Here is a 19,738-nt window from a genome sequence, read left to right as displayed (position 1 = left end):
CCAATGTATATTTTTGAGACAGCTGTAAAAGATACTATTTCCCTGATTTGTTCAATGCATTTCTAATTTATGTATGGGAAGACTGCTAATTTGTGTGTACATGTGTGTGTGTGTGTGTGTGTGTGTGTGTGAGAGAGAGAGAGAGAGAGAGAGAGAGAGAGAGAGAGAGAGATAGAGAGAGAGAGAGAGAGAGAGAGAGGGAGAGAGAGAGAGAATTTTGTATCCTGCTACCTTGTTGAAAGTGTTTAGCTGCTATAGAAGTTTTATGGTACATTTCTTAGGGTCTTTTATGTATAAAAGTCCCATCATCTGCAAATAAAGACACTTGGTCTTTTCCCTTTTCTATTCCTTCTGTATCCTTGTGTTGTTTACTCATTCTTGAAGATCCGAGCTGCCTCTGTGCCTGTGTTGGAGGTTTTTCATATAGGCCTAACTAATAACTGTTTAACTGCTTCAGTTTACTTACAGGTGAGTAGATGGCGTCTTACTACATACTTAGATGTTATTTGCATTCTGATTCATTATTCAGAATGGCTTCTAAGTGTAGCTGGATATCTGGCTTTTAAAGCAGCATTGGATGTAGCCTTGGAGTCTCCTAATATTCGCTAAAAACAAAACATTAATTTGAGTGATAAATGGTATTCTTTGATTTTTTTTTCATTTTAGAGAGCAGCTGCTAGTTTGGTCTCCAGAGAAGAAAGCAAAAATGATACTGTTGATAAAGCAGACAAAACCGCAGAGCCCGAGCAGTCGCATTCCAATACAAGCACTCTCACAGAGCGAGAGCCCAGCTCTTCCAGTCTCTGTAGCATCGATGAAGAACACCTCACGGACATTGAAATCGTTCGCAGGGTATTTTCATCTAAGAGAAGCAATGTAAACTTTGTCACAGAGATATTTCGTCAGGTAAAATACTGTCAGCATTTTAAATTGTAATGTAATTATTGCATATATTGATTTTTAGCCATTTAAAATAGATGCCTTATGAAGATTTTTAAAGTTAATTTTAAGTTTCATAAACTTATATAAAAACGCTTTAACATTTTCCATGCATCCTCCTGTTTTTTGGTCCTTATTTTCCTCTCCTAATGAGGCACAGAGCTTTGTGGACGCTAACTAAACACACACTCTGTTGGACGTGCACCCTCTTTCTTTCTTTCTCCTCCCTTCATGTTCCTTTGTTATCAAAACAGTTTAGACTTGCTCACTGTGTTCTTTAGTTAGGGCGTCTGTGGCTGTGATAAAATACTATGACACCAAGGTTAACCTGGAGAGAAAAGGGTTTATTTATAGCTTGTTGAACTCATCATCCAGATAAGTCAGGGCTGAGGCTCAAAGCAGGACTCTGCAGAGACTCTGGAGGGTGCTGCTTACTGGCTTGTGCTCAGTCTGCTTGCTGATAGCATCCGGGAGTAGCACTGCCCACTTGAGCTGTGCCCACCCACATCAGTTATCAACCACAAACTGCAACACAGTCTTTATTCACAGGCTAGTTTTGTACAGATATTTTCTTTTTTTTTTTTTCAGAGCTGGGGACCGAACCCAGGGCCTTGTGCTTCCTAGGCCAGCGCTCTAACCACTGAGCTAAATCCCCAACCCGTGTACAGATATTTTCTTAATTGAGGTTCCTTCTTCTCAAATGACTTTGGTGTGAGCACAAAACTGGTCAGCACACTGTGACAGTTTAACTGTCAGTATGACACAATGTGGACTTATCTGGAAGAGAATCTGAGGAACAGTCTAGATCAGGCTGGCCTGTGGGCATGGGGCATTGTTTTGATTATAATTAAATGATATGGGAACAACCAGCCTAACATAGACAACATGATTCTCTGGGCTTGGTATACTGAACCGTATACGAGTGCAGAAAGTGAATTAAGTACTGGAAGGGTGCATGCTTTCTGTTCTCTGCTCCTGACTGTAGATGTGATGTGACTAACTACTCTTCTGACTTCCTTAACAATAATGGATTATAACCTGGAATTATAAGCTAAAATAAAAGCTATGACATTTTTATATATGACATTTTCATACATGTAAAGTCATACTCACTTCTGCTAAAACCTCTAACTCTTCCAAACTAGCTCTCCTCCTCCCCATGTCTGAATGAGTTTCATTAGGGTTATTTGTTTAAAGGAGTCTGGGTACCTCACCAGTGGTTATACCACTGAGGAAAATGTCTCTCCCTCCCCCATTAACCCTTTATTGTGTATAAATCTTCAGAGTGTGGTTGGGACCCGTGTACCTTTCTCTGTTCCATGACAGGATTTTGACCAGCCCAATCTTGTTTAGCTCTTAAACAGGTTGTCAGAGCTGCTGAGAGGTCAGGAGCCTGACAACCATGGCAAGTCAGTGTTCACAGCCCCCTACCCCTGCTTCCCTCTTATATTCTTCCTGCCTTCTTCCTGTGTGTTTTTGGAGGGGTGTTATACATTCCCACTGTACCCTGTCAGTCAATTTATCCCTGTACTAGTTATGAATCTTTACTGTCATTGCCGACTGCTGCACAAAGAAGTATTCTGACTAACCCTTACAATAGCACTAATCTATGCAGATAAGCATAGTTATTTAAAGAACAATTTGAGGACCAGGTGTGGTGCTTTATCCCTTAATCCCAGAACTCAAAAGGCAGAGGCTGCTGGAAATTTAGCAGCAGGTGGATACTCTTGAGTTTGATGCTAGCCTGGTCTAGTGAGACCCCGTCTCAAAACTGGGGGTCGGAGTGTGTGTATGAAGAAACAAAAGATAGGTTGATAGACAGATCTACTTAACAGGTGACAGCAATAGCTTTCCCACTGGTGTCTGGGATTTCCCTAACCTAGGCATTTAAATGGGTTACAATGCTAGGTGTAAATCTTCTCTTGTGAAGCAACCACAGCTTCAGTTAGAGACCACAACAGACTCTCCCTCCACTACCGCATCAGTGGGTTTATCTTGTGTGTCTAGGTGGTTTTTGTTTTTTGTTTTTTCCTTTTAATTTTTTAATACAAGTTCTCATTTTTATTTCTGGCTGGCTTTTAATTAGCCTATTATTAAGTGTCAGATTTTCTCCTGTCTTTTCTATACATTGTTAGTATACATCTCCTCGGCCCTGCCTCCTTATCCAGTTCTCAGTATTCTTCCTTTCATTTTGATATCTCAAGCATTCTGCTGCCCCAGCTCCCCTCACCACCCCCTTTAGAATTCTTTGATCTATTCTACGAGCTCCTTTCTACTTTCCTAGGCTCTGCACATGCCTACATAAACACCCCCTTAGGAAAGTGCAAGCCACTACTGAATGTGAGAGAGAGCACAGCTCTTGCCTTAGCCTGAGCCACTCTACTTATTTTTCATTTTTCTTTATGGCCTAATAAAGTCCATTGTGTATATGGCACGTTTGTATTATCTTTTCTTCATCTAATGAACATGTAGGCCGATTTCATTTCCTTGCTCTTGTGAATAGAGCAGCCATGAACATGGATGTGCAGTTGTCTGTGGTATATATAGAATTCTTTGGGTAAATTCCTAGGTATAGTATAGCTGAGTCATTTTGGGAAACTTAGTGGTTTCCATAGTAACTGGACCAGTTTACATGCCCACTACAATGAATGAAGTTTTTCCTTTCCTTCACATCCTTTCCAGCACTGTTGCTTTTGTTTTCTCTTTGTTTTGAAAAAGGATTTATTTTTATTTTATGTATATGAGGCTGTTTTTTTGACATATATTTCTGTGTATCATATGCATGCCAGGTACCCACAGAGGTCAGAAGAGGGGTGTCAGATCCTCTGGAACTGGAGTTATGGACAGTTTGAGCCATCATATGGGTGATGGGAATTGAGCCCATGTCCTCTGTAAAAACAAGTGTTCTTAAATTAATTTTTATTTACATGAGTACATTATAGCTGTCTTCAGACACACCAGAAGAGGGCATCAGATCTCATTACAGATGGTTGTGAGCCACCATGTGGTTGTTGGGAATTGAACTCAGGACCTCTGGAAGAGCAGTCAGTGCTCTTAACCACTGAGCCATCTCTCCAGCCCCACAAGTGTTCTTAACTGCAGAGCATCTTATGTTTTCTTGACAATAGCCATTCTAACTGGGATGAGATAAAACTTCAAAGTACTCTTAATTTGTATTTCCTTGGTGACCAAGGATGTTGAGCACTATTAAAAAGTATTTATTGGACATTTTTGGTTGGATTGTTTCTTTCCTTATAGTTTAGGTTTTGATTCTAGTTTATTCATTAAAGCACTTTCTATACTCAAGATATTAGTCCTCTGTCAGATATATAACTGGCAGTGGTTTTCTTTCGTACTGTAAGCTGTCTCTTTACTCAAGATTTCTATATTTCCTTTGTAATGCAGAAGGGTTTGTTTTTTGTTTTTTAATTTCATGAGGATTCCTCTTGAGTTGATTTTTGTGCAGGGTGAGATATAATGTTTTACTTTCTTCAGATGTGGACATTCCTAACACCATTTGTAGAAGAAAGATGTCTTTGATGTTTGTTTCTGACATCTTCATCAAAAGCAATATGACGGTAGCTGTGTGGACTGAGTCCCACTCCATATTTTCCTATTCTTGCTACTTGTTTTCCCACCAGTTCCTTCTGTTTCTATGACTCTAGTAAATGTTAGTAATTATGCATGATGATACCTTTAGCATTATTCTTTTAGCTCAGGATTGCTTTAGCTATCTGGGGTCCTATATATGTGCTTCTATATGCATTTTAAAGTTTTCTATTTCTGTGAGGGATTATAGGATTTTGATGGGGAATACATGAATCTATAGATTGCTTTTGATAGGATGGTCATTTTCACAATATAATTCTTTTTATCTGTGAGCATGGAAGATCTTTCCATCTTAGTGCCTTCCTCACCTTCCTTCTTCAGTATTTTAAAATTTGTATTGAAAAGATTCCATGGTCTGGCAAGATAGCTCAGTGGATGAAGGCTCTTGTCACCAAGCCTAATGACTTGAGTTTGATCCTTGGGATACCACATGGTGGAAAGTTAGCTTCTGATCTTCACATGTACACCATGGTGCACATACGCTAAACATGCAATAAAAATCAATTTTAAAAGACCTACCCTTTTCTTGGTTAGAATTATTTCTCTCTCTCTCTCTCTCTCTCTCTCTCTCTCTCTCTCTCTCTTTCTCTCTCTGTGTGTGTGTGTGTGTGTGTGTGTGTGTGTGTCTGTCTGTCTGTCTGTCTTTTGAGGCGATTGTGAATGTGGTTGTTTTTCTCTTATTCTCAGTGTATTTGTCATTAGTATATAGGAAATCTACTGATTTCTGAGTGTTAAATTTGAGTCTTTGCATATTCCTCAGCTCCTAGTATAGCCTTTTCTCCTAAGGTCGTGTCTGTTTTCTTGTGGTAAAGTGTGTTTCTTAGAGCAAAGAGGTGGTTTCTACTTTGCTTCCAGTCTACTTGTTTATATCTTTGCTTGGGAAATTGAAACTTACTCTTCAGATCTTTTATTGATTGCTATGTACTAATTTCTGTCATTTTGTTGATTCTTGTACAGTTTTACTTATTTTTCCTTTCCTGGTTAACTATTACTCTGGTATGATTTATTGTTTCCTGTAAACTGTGGATGGATTTTTTTCTTTTTAGTTTAGAACTCTCTAAACTATACTTTAAAGTACCTTCTATAGAGAGCTGCTCAGTGGTTATCAATTCTGTGAACCTGTTGTAACCATGGGATTTCTACTTCTCCTCCTCCTGTGACAGGGCAGCTCAGCCAGCCGTGGCTGTATTTGTGGGTTAGCAGTTGGGTTTCAGAACTTGAAACACGTCTTTATGGGAACTTCAACTTCTTAAGGTTTCAGTTGACAAATCTGCTTTTGTTAGGAAAGGCCTGCTTTTATTTGTAACTTGATGTTTCTCTCTGCTGTTATCAGTATGTACTCTTGGCTCTGTACATTCAGTGTTTTAATTACAATTTAAGGGATGTTCTTCTCGTCTTATTGTTCAGTGTCCTGAAGCAAACATTCTTCCTTTATATAGATAGGCATCTTTCCTAACTCTAGGACATGTCTGTTATAATTCTTTTGAAATGTTGTCTGTGTCTTTAAAATAAAAAAGTGTTTTCCTCGTGTTTGTGACTTTTAGACTTGGTCTTTTCATAGCGTCACGTGTATTTTGGAGTTCTCTGCCTTAATTTTGCCTTTGCCGGGTTGTTCCAGTTCCTTCATTTTGTCTTCAATCAAATCTTTTTCTGTCCTTTGTCCATTCCGTTGGTGAGACTTTGTTTGCACAGAACTTATAATGTGATGTAGTGTTTTGACTCTGGAGTCCGTGCTGACTTCTGAGTCACCCTGTTGGATGCTTCTCTCAGCCCACATCACCATCGCGCTTACTCAGCTGTCTGTTATATGCATCTGTAGTAAGTTTCTCTGTGGAAGCATTTTAATGGTAATAATTCTCAAAACAGCAATAATATGTTATAAAATGTGGCTTATTATGAGACGTTATATTGAATTTTCTAAGAGTAAAGTTTCATGAAACAAATAATATCACCATTCAGAGTAATAAAATTAAAACAAATCTTCGTTCCGTCTGCTTCAGGGCCTACTGTATTTTTCTTTCAAGGTATTTACAAAATATTTGGAAATGAAAGGCTTTCTCTGAGTTGATGAATAGTTAATGAGTTGATTAAGTGAAAGTGTTTTTATCTACTATTGTGTGAAATGAAAAATATATTAATATATTTGTGACAAAAGAAACGGTATTCTTTTTTCTTTTTTTATTTGCTAGGCATTTTTATTACCAATTTGTGAAGCAGCAGCTATGAGAAAAGTGGTAAAAGTGTATCAAGAGTGGATTCAACAGGAGGGAAAACCTTTGTTTATGCAAGAGCCTGAAGAAACTGTGATCACTTCTTCAGATATACCTTGCAGTGAAAATGTCACAGACCATGACATTTCAATAGAAGACGGAGAGAAGAGAGAAGAGGTAAAGTTATGTGATATATATATTTTTAAAATCTGTTTTTAAATATTTTTATTTCAGTTTGTGTTTGTGTGTGGGGGTATGTGAAAGAAAGAGAAAGAGACTGCACATTTGCAAGAGAGAGAATGCACGGGTGGTATTGTTGATATATATGTTCTAGTGTAAGTTCAGCAGATTATTTTTCAAAAGTATAATAGTGTGTTAATATGAATATGTTTAAAAAGTTAGATACCTCTCAGTATGTTTTGCACTTTATATCACAGTATTTACCTCAGTACTCTTTTGTAAAACTCTGTGATGATACAGTTTTATTTTATTTTTATTTCACAGTTTAAAAGCACACAACAATATTGAGGTTATGTTGTATAGATTGGAGTATTGTAAGTTTTTCTCATCAGTGACTTTTTTAACCAGTAAATTTTTTTTCACCTTTTATTTATCTATGTATTTATTTATTTATTTATTTATTTTATTAACTTGAGTATTTCTTATATACATTTCAAGTGTTATTCCCTTTCCCGGTTTCCGGGCAAACATCCCCCTCCCCCCTCCCCTTCCTTATGGGTGTCCCCCTCCCAACCCTTCCCCCATTGCCGCCCTCCCCCCATAGTCTAGTTCACTGGGGGTTCAGTCTTAGCAGGACCCAGGGCTTCCCCTTCCACTGGTGCTCTTACTAGGATATTCATTGCTACCTATGGGGTCAGAGTCCAGGGTCAGTCCATGTATAGTATTTAGGTAGTGGCTTAGTCCCTGGAAGCTCTGGTTGCTTGACATTGTTGTACTTTTGGGGTCTCGAGCCCCTTCAAGCTCTTCCAGTTCTTTCTCTGATTCCTTCAACGGGGGACCTATTCTCAGTTCAGTGGTTTGCTGCTGGCATTCGCCTCTGTATTTGCTGTATTCTGGCTGTGTCTCTCAGGAGCGATCTACATCCGGCTCCTGTCGGTCTGCACTTCTTTGCTTCATCCATCTTGTCCAATTGGGTGGCTGTATATGTATGGGCCACCTGTGGGGCAGGCTCTGAATGGGTGTTCCTTCAGTCTCTGTTTTAATCTTTGCCTCTCCCTTCCCAGCCAAGGGTGTTCTTTTTCCTCATTTAAAGAAGGAGTGAAGCATTCACATTTTGATCATCTGTCTTGAGTTTCGTTTGTTCTAGGGATCTAGGGTAATTCAAGCATTTGGGCTAATAGCCACTTATCAATGAGTGCATACCATGTATGTCTTTCTGTGATTGGGTTAGCTCACTCAGGATGATATTTTCCAGTTCCAACCATTTGCCTACGAATTTCATAAAGTCGTTGTTTTTGATAGCTGAGTAATATTCCATTGTGTAGATGTACCACATTTTCTGTATCCATTCCTCTGTTGAAGGGCATCTGGGTTCTTTCCACTTTCTGGCTATTATAAATAAGGCTGCGATGAACATAGTGGAGCACGTGTCTCTTTTATATGTTGAGGCATCTTTTGGGTATATGCCCAAGAGAGGTATAGCTGGATCCTCAGGCAGTTCAATGTCCAATTTTCTGAGGAACCTCCACACTGATTTCCAGAATGGTTTTACCAGTCTGCAATCTCACCAACAATGGAGGAGTGTTCCTCTTTCTCCACATCCTCGCCAGCATCTGCTGTCACCTGAGTTTTTGATCTTAGCCATTCTCACTGGTGTGAGGTGAAATCTCAGGGTTGTTTTGATTTGCATTTCCCTTATGACTAAAGATGTTGAACATTTCTTTAGGTGTTTCTCAGCCATTCGGCATTCCTCAGCTGTGAATTCTTTGTTTAGCTCTGAACCCCATTTTTTAATAGGGTTATTTGTTTCCCTGCGGTCTAACTTCTTGAGTTCTTTGTATATTTTGGATATGAGGCCTCTATCTGTTGTAGGATTGGTAAAGATCTTTTCCCAATCTGTTGGTTGCCGTTTTGTCCTAACCACAGTGTCCTTTGCCTTACAGAAGCTTTGCAGTTTTATGAGATCCCATTTGTCGATTCTTGATCTTAGAGCATGAGCCATTGGTGTTTTGTTCAGGAAATTTTTTCCAGTGCCCATGTGTTCCAGATGCTTCCCTAGTTTTTCTTCTATTAGTTTGAGTGTGTCTGGTTTGATGTGGAGGTCCTTGATCCACTTGGACTTAAGCTTTGTACAGGGTGATAAGCATGGATCGATCTGCATTCTTCTACATGTTGCCCTCCAGTTGAACCAGCACCATTTGCTGAAAATGCTATCTTTTTTCCATTGGATGGTTTTGGCTCCTTTGTCAAAAATCAAGTGACCATAGGTGTGTGGGTTCATTTCTGGGTCTTCAATTCTATTCCATTGGTCTATCTGTCTGTCTCTGTACCAATACCATGCAGTTTTTATCACTATTGCTCTGTAATACTGCTTGAGTTCAGGGATAGTGATTCCCCCTGAAGTCCTTTTATTGTTGAGGATAGCTTTAGCTATCCTGGGTTTTTTGTTATTCCAGATGAATTTGCAAATTGTTCTGTCTAACTCTTTGAAGAATTGGATTGGTATTTTGATGGGGATTGCATTGAATCTGTAGATTGCTTTTGGTAAAATGGCCATTTTTACTATATTAATCCTGCCAATCCATGAGCATGGGAGATCTTTCCATCTTCTGAGGTCTTCTTCAATTTCTTTCCTCAGTGTCTTGGAGTTCTTATTGTACAGATCTTTTACTTGCTTGGTTAAAGTCACACCGAGGTACTTTATATTATTTGGGTCTATTATGAAGGGTGTCGTTTCCCTAATTTCTTTCTCGGCTTGTTTCTCTTTTGTATAGAGGAAGGCAACTGATTTATTTGAGTTAATTTTATACCCAGCCACTTTGCTGAAGTTGTTTATCAGCTTTAGTAGTTCTCTGGTGGAACTTTTGGGATCACTTAAATATACTATCATGTCATCTGCAAATAGTGATATTTTGACCTTTTCTTTTCCGATCTGTATCCCCTTGATCTCCTTTTGTTGTCTGATTGCTCTGGCTAGAACTTCAAGAACTATATTGAATAAGTAGGGAGAGAGTGGGCAGCCTTGTCTAGTCCCTGATTTTAGTGGGATTGCTTCAAGTTTCTCTCCATTTAGTTTAATGTTAGCAACTGGTTTGCTGTATATGGCTTTTACTATGTTTAGGTATGGGCCTTGAATTCCTATTCTTTCCAGGACTTTTATCATGAAGGAGTGTTGAATTTTGTCAAATGCTTTCTCAGCATCTAATGAAATGATCATGTGGTTCTGTTCTTTCAGTTTGTTTATATAATGGATCACGTTGATGGTTTTCCGTATATTAAACCATCCCTGCATGCCTGGGATGAAGCCTACTTGATCATGGTGGATGATTGTTTTGATGTGCTCTTGAATTCGGTTTGCCAGAATTTTATTGAGTATTTTTGCATCGATATTCATAAGGGAAATTGGTCTGAAGTTCTCTTTCTTTGTTGTGTCTTTGTGTGGTTTAGGTATAAGAGTAATTGTGGCTTCGTAGAAGGAATTCGGTAGTGCTCCATCTGTTTCAATTTTGTGGAATAGTTTGGATAGTATTGGTATGAGGTCTTCTATGAAGGTTTGATAGAATTCTGCACTAAACCCGTCTGGACCTGGGCTCTTTTTGGTTGGGAGACCTTTAATGACTGCTTCTATTTCCTTAGGAGTTATGGGGTTGTTTAACTGGTTTATCTGTTCCTGATTTAACTTCGATACCTGGTATCTGTCTAGGAAATTGTCCATTTCCTGAAGATTTTCAAGTTTTGTTGAATATAGGTTTTTATAGTAAGATCTGATGATTTTTTGAATTTCCTCCGAATCTGTAGTTATGTCTCCCTTTTCATTTCTGATTTTGTTAATTTGGACGCACTCTCTGTGTCCTCTCGTTAGTCTGGCTAAGGGTTTATCTATCTTGTTGATTTTCTCAAAGAACCAACTTTTGGTTCTGTTGATTTTTTTCTATGGTCCTTTTTGTTTCTACTTGGTTGATTTCAGCTCTGAGTTTGATTATTTCCTGCCTTCTACTCCTCCTGGGTGTATTTGCTTCCTTTTGTTCTAGAGCTTTTAGGTGTGCTGTCAAGCTGCTGACATATGCTCTTTCCTCTTTCTTTCTGCAGGCACTCAGCGCTATGAGTTTTCCTCTTAGCACAGCTTTCATTGTGTCCCATAAGTTTGGGTATGTTGTATCTTCATTTTCATTAAATTCTAAAAAGTTTTTAATTTCTTTCTTTATTTCTTCCTTGACCAGGTTATCATTGAGTAGAGCATTGTTCAATTTCCACGTATATGTGGGCATTCTTCCCTTATTGTTATTGAAGACCAGTTTTAGGCCATGGTGGTCCGATAGCACGCATGGGATTATTTCTATCTTTCTGTACCTGTTGAGGCCCGTTTTTTGACCAATTATATGGTCAATTTTGGAGAAAGTACCATGAGGAGCTGAGAAGAAGGTATATCCTTTTGCTTTAGGACAGAATGTTCTATAAATATCTGTTAAGTCCATTTGGCTCATGACTTCTCTTAGTCTGTCGATATCACTGTTTAATTTCTGTTTCCATGATCTGTCCATTGATGAGAGTGGTGTGTTGAAATCTCCCACTATTATTGTGTGAGGTGCAATGTGTGCTTTGAGCTTTAGTAAGGTTTCTTTTACGTATGTAGGTGCCCTTGTATTTGGGGCATAGATATTTAGGATTGAGAGTTCATCTTGGTGGATTTTTCCTTTGATGAATATGAAGTGTCCTTCCTTATCTTTTTTGATGACTTTTAGTTGGAAATTGATTTTATTTGATATTAGAATGGCTACTCCAGCTTGCTTCTTCTGACCATTTGCTTGGAAAGTTGTTTTCCAGCCTTTCACTCTGAGGTAGTGTCTGTCTTTGTCTCTGAGGTGTGTTTCCTGTAGGCAGCAGAATGCAGGGTCCTCGTTGTGTATCCAGTTTGTTAATCTATGTCTTTTTATTGGGGAGTTGAGGCCATTGATATTGAGAGATATTAAGGAATAGTGATTATTGCTTCCCGTTATATTCATATTTGGATGTGAGGTTATGTTTGTGTGCTTTCATTCTCTTTGTTTTGTTGCCAAGACGATTAGTTTCTTGCTTCTTCTAGGGTATAGCTTGCCTCCTTATGTTGGGCTTTACCATTTATTATCCTTTGTAGTGCTGGATTTGTGGAAAGATATTGTGTAAATTTGGTTTTGTCATGGAATATCTTGGTTTCTCCATCAATGTTAATTGAGAGTTTTGCTGGATACAGTAACCTGGGCTGGCATTTGTGTTCTCTTAGGGTCTGTATAACATCAGTCCAGGATCTTCTGGCCTTCATAGTTTCTGGCGAGAAGTCTGGTGTGATTCTGATAGGTCTCCCTTTATATGTTACTTGACCTTTTTCCCTTACTGCTTTTAATATTCTTTCTTTATTTTGTGCGTTTGGTGTTTTGACAATTATGTGACGGGAGGTGTTTCTTTTCTGGTCCAATCTATTTGGAGTTCTGTAGGCTTCTTGTATGTCTATGGGTATCTCTTTTTTTAGGTTAGGGAAGTTTTCTTCTATGATTTTGTTGAAGATATTTACTGGTCCTTTGAGCTGGGAGTCTTCACTCTCTTCTATACCTATTATCCTTAGGTTTGATCTTCTCATTGAGTCCTGGATTTCCTGTATGTTTTGGACCAGTAGCTTTTTCCGTTTTACATTATCTTTGACAGTTGAGTCAATGATTTCTATGGAATCTTCTGCTCCTGAGATTCTCTCTTCCATCTCTTGTATTCTGTTGGTGAAGCTTGTATCTACAGCTCCTTGTCTCTTCTTTTGGTTTTCTATATCCAGGGTTGTTTCCATGTGTTCTTTCTTGATTGCTTCTATTTCCATTTTTAATTCCTTCAACTGTTTGATTGTGTTTTCCTGGAATTCTTTCAGGGATTTTTGTGTCTTCTCTCTATGGGCTTCTACTTGTTTATTTATGTTTTCCTGGAATTCTTTCAGGGATTTTTGTGTCTCCTCTCTATGGGCTTCTACTTGTTTATTTATGTTTTCCTGGAATTCTTTCAGGGATTTTTGTGATTCTTTCAGGCATTTTTGCGATTCCTCTCTGTAGGCTTCTACTTGTTCTCTAAGGGAGTTCTTCACGTCTTTTTTGAAGTCCTCCAGCGTCATGATCAAAAATGATTTTGGAACTAGATCTTGCTTTTCTGGTGTGTTTGGATATTCCATGTTTGTTTTGATGGGAGAATTGGGCTCCGATGGTGCCATGTAGTCTTGGTTTCTGTTGCTTGGGTTCCTGCGCTTGCCTCTCGCCATCAGATTATCTCTAGTGTTACTTTGTTCTGCTATTTCTGACAGTGGCTAGACTGTCCTATAAGCCTGTGTGTCAGGAGTGGTGTTGACCTGTTTTCCTCTCTTTCAGTCAGTTATGGGGACAGAGTGTTCTGCTTTCCGGCGTGTGGTTTTTCCTCTCTACAGGTCTTCAGCTGTTCCTGTGGGCCTGTGTCTTGAGTTCACCAGGCAGCTTTCTTGCAGCAGAAAAGTTGGTCTTACCTGTGGTCCCAAGGCTCAAGGTCGCTCGTGGGGTGCTACCCACGGGCTCTCTGCAGCGGCAGCAACCAGGAAGACCTGTGCCGCCGTTTCCGGGAGCTTCAGTGCACCAGGGTTCCAGATGGTCTTTGACTTTTTCCTCTGGCGTCCGAGATGTGTGTGCAGAGAGCAGTCTCTTCTGGTTTCCCAGTCTTGTCTGCCTCTCTGAAGGTTTAGCTCTCCCTCCCACGGGATTTGGGTGCAGAGAACTGTTTATCCGGTCTGTTTCCTTCAGGTTACGGCGGTGTCTCAGGCAGGGGTCCTGCCGCTCCTGGGCCCTCCCCCACGGGAGCCCAGAGGCCTTATACAGTTTCCTCTTGGGCCAGGGATGTGGGCAGTGGTGAGCAGTGTTGGTGGTCTCTTCCGCTCTGCAGCCTCAGGAGTGCCCACCTGACCAGGCGGTTGGGTCTCTCTCTCACAGGGTCTGGGGGCAGAGAGCTGCTGCGGGCTGGGATCCGCAGGTGTGGGACTTCCGGTAAACACAGAACGTGCCCGGTTCTACAGGAATTCTGCTTCCGTGTGTCCCAAGCTCACCAGGCAGCTTTCTTGCAGCAGAAAAGTTGGTCTTACCTGTGGTCCCGGGGCTCAAGTTCGCTCGTGGGGTGCTGCCCACGGGCTCTCTGCAGCGGCAGCAACCAGGAAGACCTAACCAGTAAATTTTATACAACTACTTTGTGTATCAGTTTTAAAAAAGGTCTCAAGTTTAAGGAAGGTGTCTCACACTTTTAATCCCAGTACTCAGAAGGCAGATCTCTGTGAGTTTGAGCCAGTCTTGTCTACATAGCAAGTTCCAGACTAGCCAATTTTGCATAGTCTCAAAAACAATTGGAATCATTTATTAATAACAAAACAAAAATTATTTTCAAACAGTTTTTGATATATAATATATATATATATAATTTTATTATTTAGTAAAGACAAAAGCACTAATGAAATGGATATAAAAACTGATTTTTACATAAAGAAATTACTTTGATGGGTATCTGATCCTGGAGGACATGAGCATGTTCAGAGTTTTTGTGTTAATGATATTTTTCTTTTATACTCATCAGTGCTAATTGGGCCACTTTTGATGAATATGTAGTGTAAACGATTGGAAGTATCTTTAAGATCATTTAAAAAATTGTTGGAAATTCTGTCTTAATGTCAAACTAAAACTCATTTTTAAAAAATGCTTCTCAAGTCAGCAGCTTAATAATAATTTAAAAAAAATCAAACATTCTGATATTCTAATCCAAAGAAATACTAATTTGATACTTGCATTCTGGGGAAAGGCAATATCAAAATGCTGTCTTTGTGTTCTATAACTATTATATTTTGTAAGAGCAGGAATCTTTCCCTTTTTAGTAAAAGCAACACAATTTATAAATGCTGTAGTCCTGGATCTGGTCGGCATTCATTGATGAAGACATGCTAAGTACAGATTGTGTATATTGTGTATTCAGCCAGGACTAGTCCAGTCATAAATGCAGCACAGGCCAGAGTGCCAGAAACAGCTCGGATTCATTATGCATTTGATTGTAATTTTCTGTTGTGAATTCAGAAACTTTTCAGTGTTCTTAAATTGTTCACTTATTCCACATTTATTTATGTAACTTATGCTCAAGAAATCAAACATTCTGACATTCCAATCCAAACAAATACTATTTTTATACTTGCATGCTGGGAAGATTATTTTCCAGACTTTGGAAAAGCCTGAAAATAGCATGAATAGTTAAATATTCTAGACTGATTGTACAAGAGCAATTAGAGAGTAGAGTAGAAGTCAATCTGGGTCAAGCAGACTATTAGCAAAGTCCAGCATGAGATGGGGTCTACTCATGAGATAGGATAGTGGCAGTCGCAAGCGACTATAAGAGAGCACATGCAGATGTTAGTCTCTCTGTTTGTAAAGCCCTATGCATCTTGATGATCAGTTGGCAGAGAGAGGTGGGAAAAGGGGAGGCGTCCTGAATTGCTTTCTTTTACAACTGTAATCGCCATTCATGGAAAGATGGAAACCGAGAAGTGCAGCTTTGTTGATGGTGACTGATGCGGCTGGGAGAGGAAGAAAAGGGGAGTTTGTGGATAAGAATCTTCTATTTACAGTTTATATATCATTTAGGAGAACTTTAGAAGACATATTGTCATAGAGATAGCCCAAGAGAAAGGCTGGACTAGAGCGTAGAGTGTTGCATTGCCTCCTCACAGAGCTCAGTTCCTGGTCCAGTTTCTAGTTATGATAGCATATTGGACAAGATTACCTTTATGTTGTAAATATAACTCTGTATAAGCTGTAAAAAGGCAGCTCTTTGTAAATATTGGTGACAAAGGGCTGGGAATGTCACTGTGGTAGACTGTTTGCATAGTATATGGAAGGCCCTGAGTTGGATCCCTAGAATCAATCACAGGAGCAGCAGGAACAGGCATAATGGCTCACACCTATAGGTCTAGCCCTTGGGAGACTGAAGCAGAGAGATTGTTGATAGTTCAAGGCCAGATTGGTTATAGAATGAGACCCTGTCAGGGAGGGAAGCAGAAAAGGGAAGATATTAATGAATGTTCAGAAGCAGCAGTGGCTGGGGGATGGCTCAGTGGATCCGGTATCCATACAACCACTTATACCCATGGGTATAAGTACCTGTACACACCCGTGCACACACATGCATGCAACATGCATACAAAGCCTGCAACACAACAAAACAGGCTTTTACATGAGGTAATTTGTAGTCTGTAATATCTAACAATATCAAAAATCAGTCAGAAAGCTTCAGTAATAATTGTTTGAAGCAGTGTTTTTGTTATTTTTACATTATAGTTACAAGAATTTTACTGTTAAGAATCTGTTTTCAGGTTACATAAATTCTGACATTTAATATAGAATAGAACTCATCTCGTACAAACCTGTGAATGGTATAAAATGATTGTAGGATATATGAGACTATACATAGAAAATGACTCTATATATGAATTGATTTTTAAATGACTAGTCATCATAATTTTTCACTTTGCTTTTGTTAGTTAAGAATTTTTACAGCGAATATATATTACTACTGTAATCAGTTAAAATCTTTATCTCTTGGCTTATTTTTTTAAGGTTTATTCTTACTATTTTTAGTTGTATGTAGATTTTGTGTCTGTAGGTAGGCATGTGCACATGAGTGTTAGTTCTCTCAGAGGCATCAGAGTCCTGTGGAGCTGGACTTACAGACAGTTGTAAGCCAGCCAATGTGGGTACTAGGGACTGAACTCAGGTCTTTTGGAAGAGCAGCAAATGCTCTTAACCACCAAGTCTCTTTCCAGGCCCCTAAAATAATCTTCTGAGGAAAAGAAATAGTTTATTAGTATGGTCTCATAATTTCATAGTGCCTTTATGTTTACTGGCTCATTGCAGCATTCTCATTGATGAAGTACTAAAAACTCGATATTTTGCTTCAGGAAAATGGGACCAATATTTCTGAACATGTTCGAAATTCTACCTGGACAAAGAATGGTTCCTACCAGGAAGCTTTTCATGTCTCTGAAGAAGCCACAGAACAAAATATTCAAGCTGGTACTCAGGCTGTTTTACAGGTGGGTGGCTTTATACTTACTTGTGTGTGTTTGTGTGTGTGTGTATTGTGTGTGTGTGTGTGTGTGTGTGTGTGTGTCTGTATTGTGTGTGTGTGGGTGTGTGTGCATGGGGTGTGTGTATTGTGTGTGTGTGCATGGGGTGTGTGTATTGTGTGTGGTGTGTGTTTTGTGTGTGTGTGTGGGTGTGTGTGCTTGTGGGGTTTGTGTATTGTGTGTGTGGGTGTGTGTGCGTGGGGTGTGTGTATTGTGTGTGTGTGGGTGTGTGTGCGTGGGGTGTGTGTATTGTGTGTGTGGGTGTGTGTATACTACTCACATCTGTAAGTGTCACTATACCACATGAAACTGCAATGATATTGCAGTTATTTTACACATGAGAAAAGATGCTCAAATTTATACATAATAAATTCATATATAGATATCACATATCTATTGCAATTATACCATATTTGTTTTCATAAAATATATACTGAAACATTGCAGTTAGTTCAAATGAGAAAAAATATTCAGATTCAAGAGTGATAAAGGAAAAATAAATTGAATTAGAAAAATATAATTGATTTTGTTTTTACGTTTAGTCTGTATGGGGAGGCGGGTATGTGCTTGTCATGTAGAGTGGAAGACAACTTGTTGGAGTGTGTCCTCTCTGACTTGAGTCATCAGGCTTGGTGTCAGGGCCTTCCCTGCCTAAACCATGGCACTGGCCTCAAATGTTTTAAAAACATTTTATATTCCTTGTAGACAACTGAAAAATGACAGTGTGATAACTCATGTAATGGGAGGATGTACAGAAGGAATCACAACCGCTCCCTCAGTCTCCATCTGTGTCCAGCTGAACTGCTGCTATGTGCTGCAGTGCGCCGTGCTACCACTCTATTACTGCCTTCCTTTGCAGGAGTTTCTTCCTTTTCCTTCCGTTTCCTTCTCTGCTTTTCTGTTTTGGTGCTTGAGACAGAATCCCAGGACTCAGACATGCTACTTCAGCATCCTGCCATTGAGCTGTGCTCTTTTCCATTCTGTTTCCTTGTCAGAGTTACTTTTAACCTCTAGCTTGTTAAATCAAAAATTAAGTCTTTTCGTTTGGTGGTTTGGTTTTTGGAGACAGAGTATCTGTATGTAGACTGGGATTCTTTGTATCATTTCATGGCTTCTCTGTTTTCTAATTTCCCAAGTATATTGTTTCTGGTCTTTGATGGATATGATGAATTCCTTGACTCTCTTGAGAATCTATAGACTTTCCAGCAGCTTACAACAGTACTCAAAGCTTTCACATTAAACCTTCACAGCAAACTCCTACTCTGTTTCTTCTCTTACCCCCTAATATGTTCTCATTGCTGGGCAGTAGGGTCCTGTGCACAGAAGTCGGATCATATGCTTCTCTGTTGAACACCTTCCTGTGGCTTTAATGGTCATTCTGCTGAGGTCTGTGGGCTTTGCACCTTTGCTCTTGAAAATGCTTCACTCTGGCCCACAGGCCATTGCAAGAACATGGATGTTAGAGTTAGGCCATTTAGCATCTCTTAATTCTCTTAAAAAGTTTGGATTTGTTATATGTATTCATCCCCTTTTCCTATTCTTTTTAAAAAAAACTGTTCTTTATGGTGAGAATGATCTATAAAAGGTCAAGGAGCACCTGTTCTCTTTCTGTTGATGATGGGAAAAACTGTTCTTCATGCCTTGGCTCTTTTTGATTTTCTGTTCTTCTTTTAAATAAAATCTCCTATTGCTTTTCCTCTGACTCACTTCATTCTATACTTGTTATTATTTCTCAAACATACAAGACAAGCTCTTACCTTATAACCTTTGAACTTGCTTTTACTTGTCTTAATATTTTTCTCAGACTGCTACATAACTCAGTTTTTATTCCCCCTCCTTTTGTGCTTATTGGACTCCCAGGACATTGAGGCGACAGGAAACACCTTTGTTTTTATCTTTTAAAAAGTGGGTTATTTTGTTGTTTGAGATCATAGTATAGTTACAGCATTTCCCATTCCCTTTCCTCCCTGCAAACCGTGCTGTGCTCATCGTTGCTCTTCCAGATGCAAGCCTCCTCTTTCAGGACGGGCGTACATTCATTCTTGTCATTGTTGGTGCTTCTCAAGTCCTCTTGCTGTGCATATTCATTTGTTAGACTTTTTGTAAATGCTTGTTTTTAGTTTATGGTATTTCTTGTTTTTTCTTAGTTTAACGTTTTTAAAGTAATGAATTAAATGCCAAATTCTTTTTGGCAAACAAACATACTTTTATTTTTATTTTAATTTATTAATAGAAGTTATAGCACTAGATTTTTCTGTGTTAAGGCACTCTACTTCATGATAAAATAATGTATTGTTAATTTTAAGATTTTAATCTATTATATCCACAAGGGGTATTAGCTTTTTATTTAGTTCTTCAAAATGTAGTTTTTACTAACAACATTATGTTTTTATTTAATAAATTGGGTACTTTTGTTCCTTTTTTACCTCTGAACAAAGATAAGGATCATCTCCCATGAAGGTGGAATAAGACTGCTCAGAGCTAGTTTTCTAGACCTGTTTGCAGTTCGGGGTGAATCAGAGAGCCTATATTACTAGCTCGGTTTCTTCATGCTCTTCTTATAATCATCCTTTAAATGTTCTTAAGTCAGTTTTGGCAACTTGTGTTTTTTTTCTAAAACAGTCTATGTCTTAGTTAGGGGTTTCGGTTGCTGTGGAGAGACACTGTGACC

At 39.0% G+C, this 19,738-nt stretch overlaps 1 protein-coding gene across 1 annotated transcript in view; it reads left to right on the top strand.

Annotated features, from left to right (window-relative positions):
- Ralgapa1 (Ral GTPase activating protein catalytic subunit alpha 1) overlaps positions 1 to 19,738 on the top strand; it is a 274,127-nt gene that overhangs the window by 63,072 nt on the left and 191,317 nt on the right. The window contains 3 exon segments of the mRNA NM_020083.4: positions 667 to 906; positions 6,738 to 6,935; positions 16,900 to 17,034. Of these exon segments, the coding sequence (NP_064468.4) occupies positions 667 to 906; positions 6,738 to 6,935; positions 16,900 to 17,034 (573 nt within the window).

This window comes from Rattus norvegicus, chromosome 6, assembly GCF_021556685.1.
Source record: "Rattus norvegicus strain SHRSP/BbbUtx chromosome 6, alternate assembly SHRSP_T2T, whole genome shotgun sequence".
NCBI lineage: Eukaryota > Metazoa > Chordata > Mammalia > Rodentia > Muridae > Rattus > Rattus norvegicus.
Note: the sequence above shows the minus strand (reverse complement) of the source record. Positions and strands in the feature narration are given on the sequence as shown.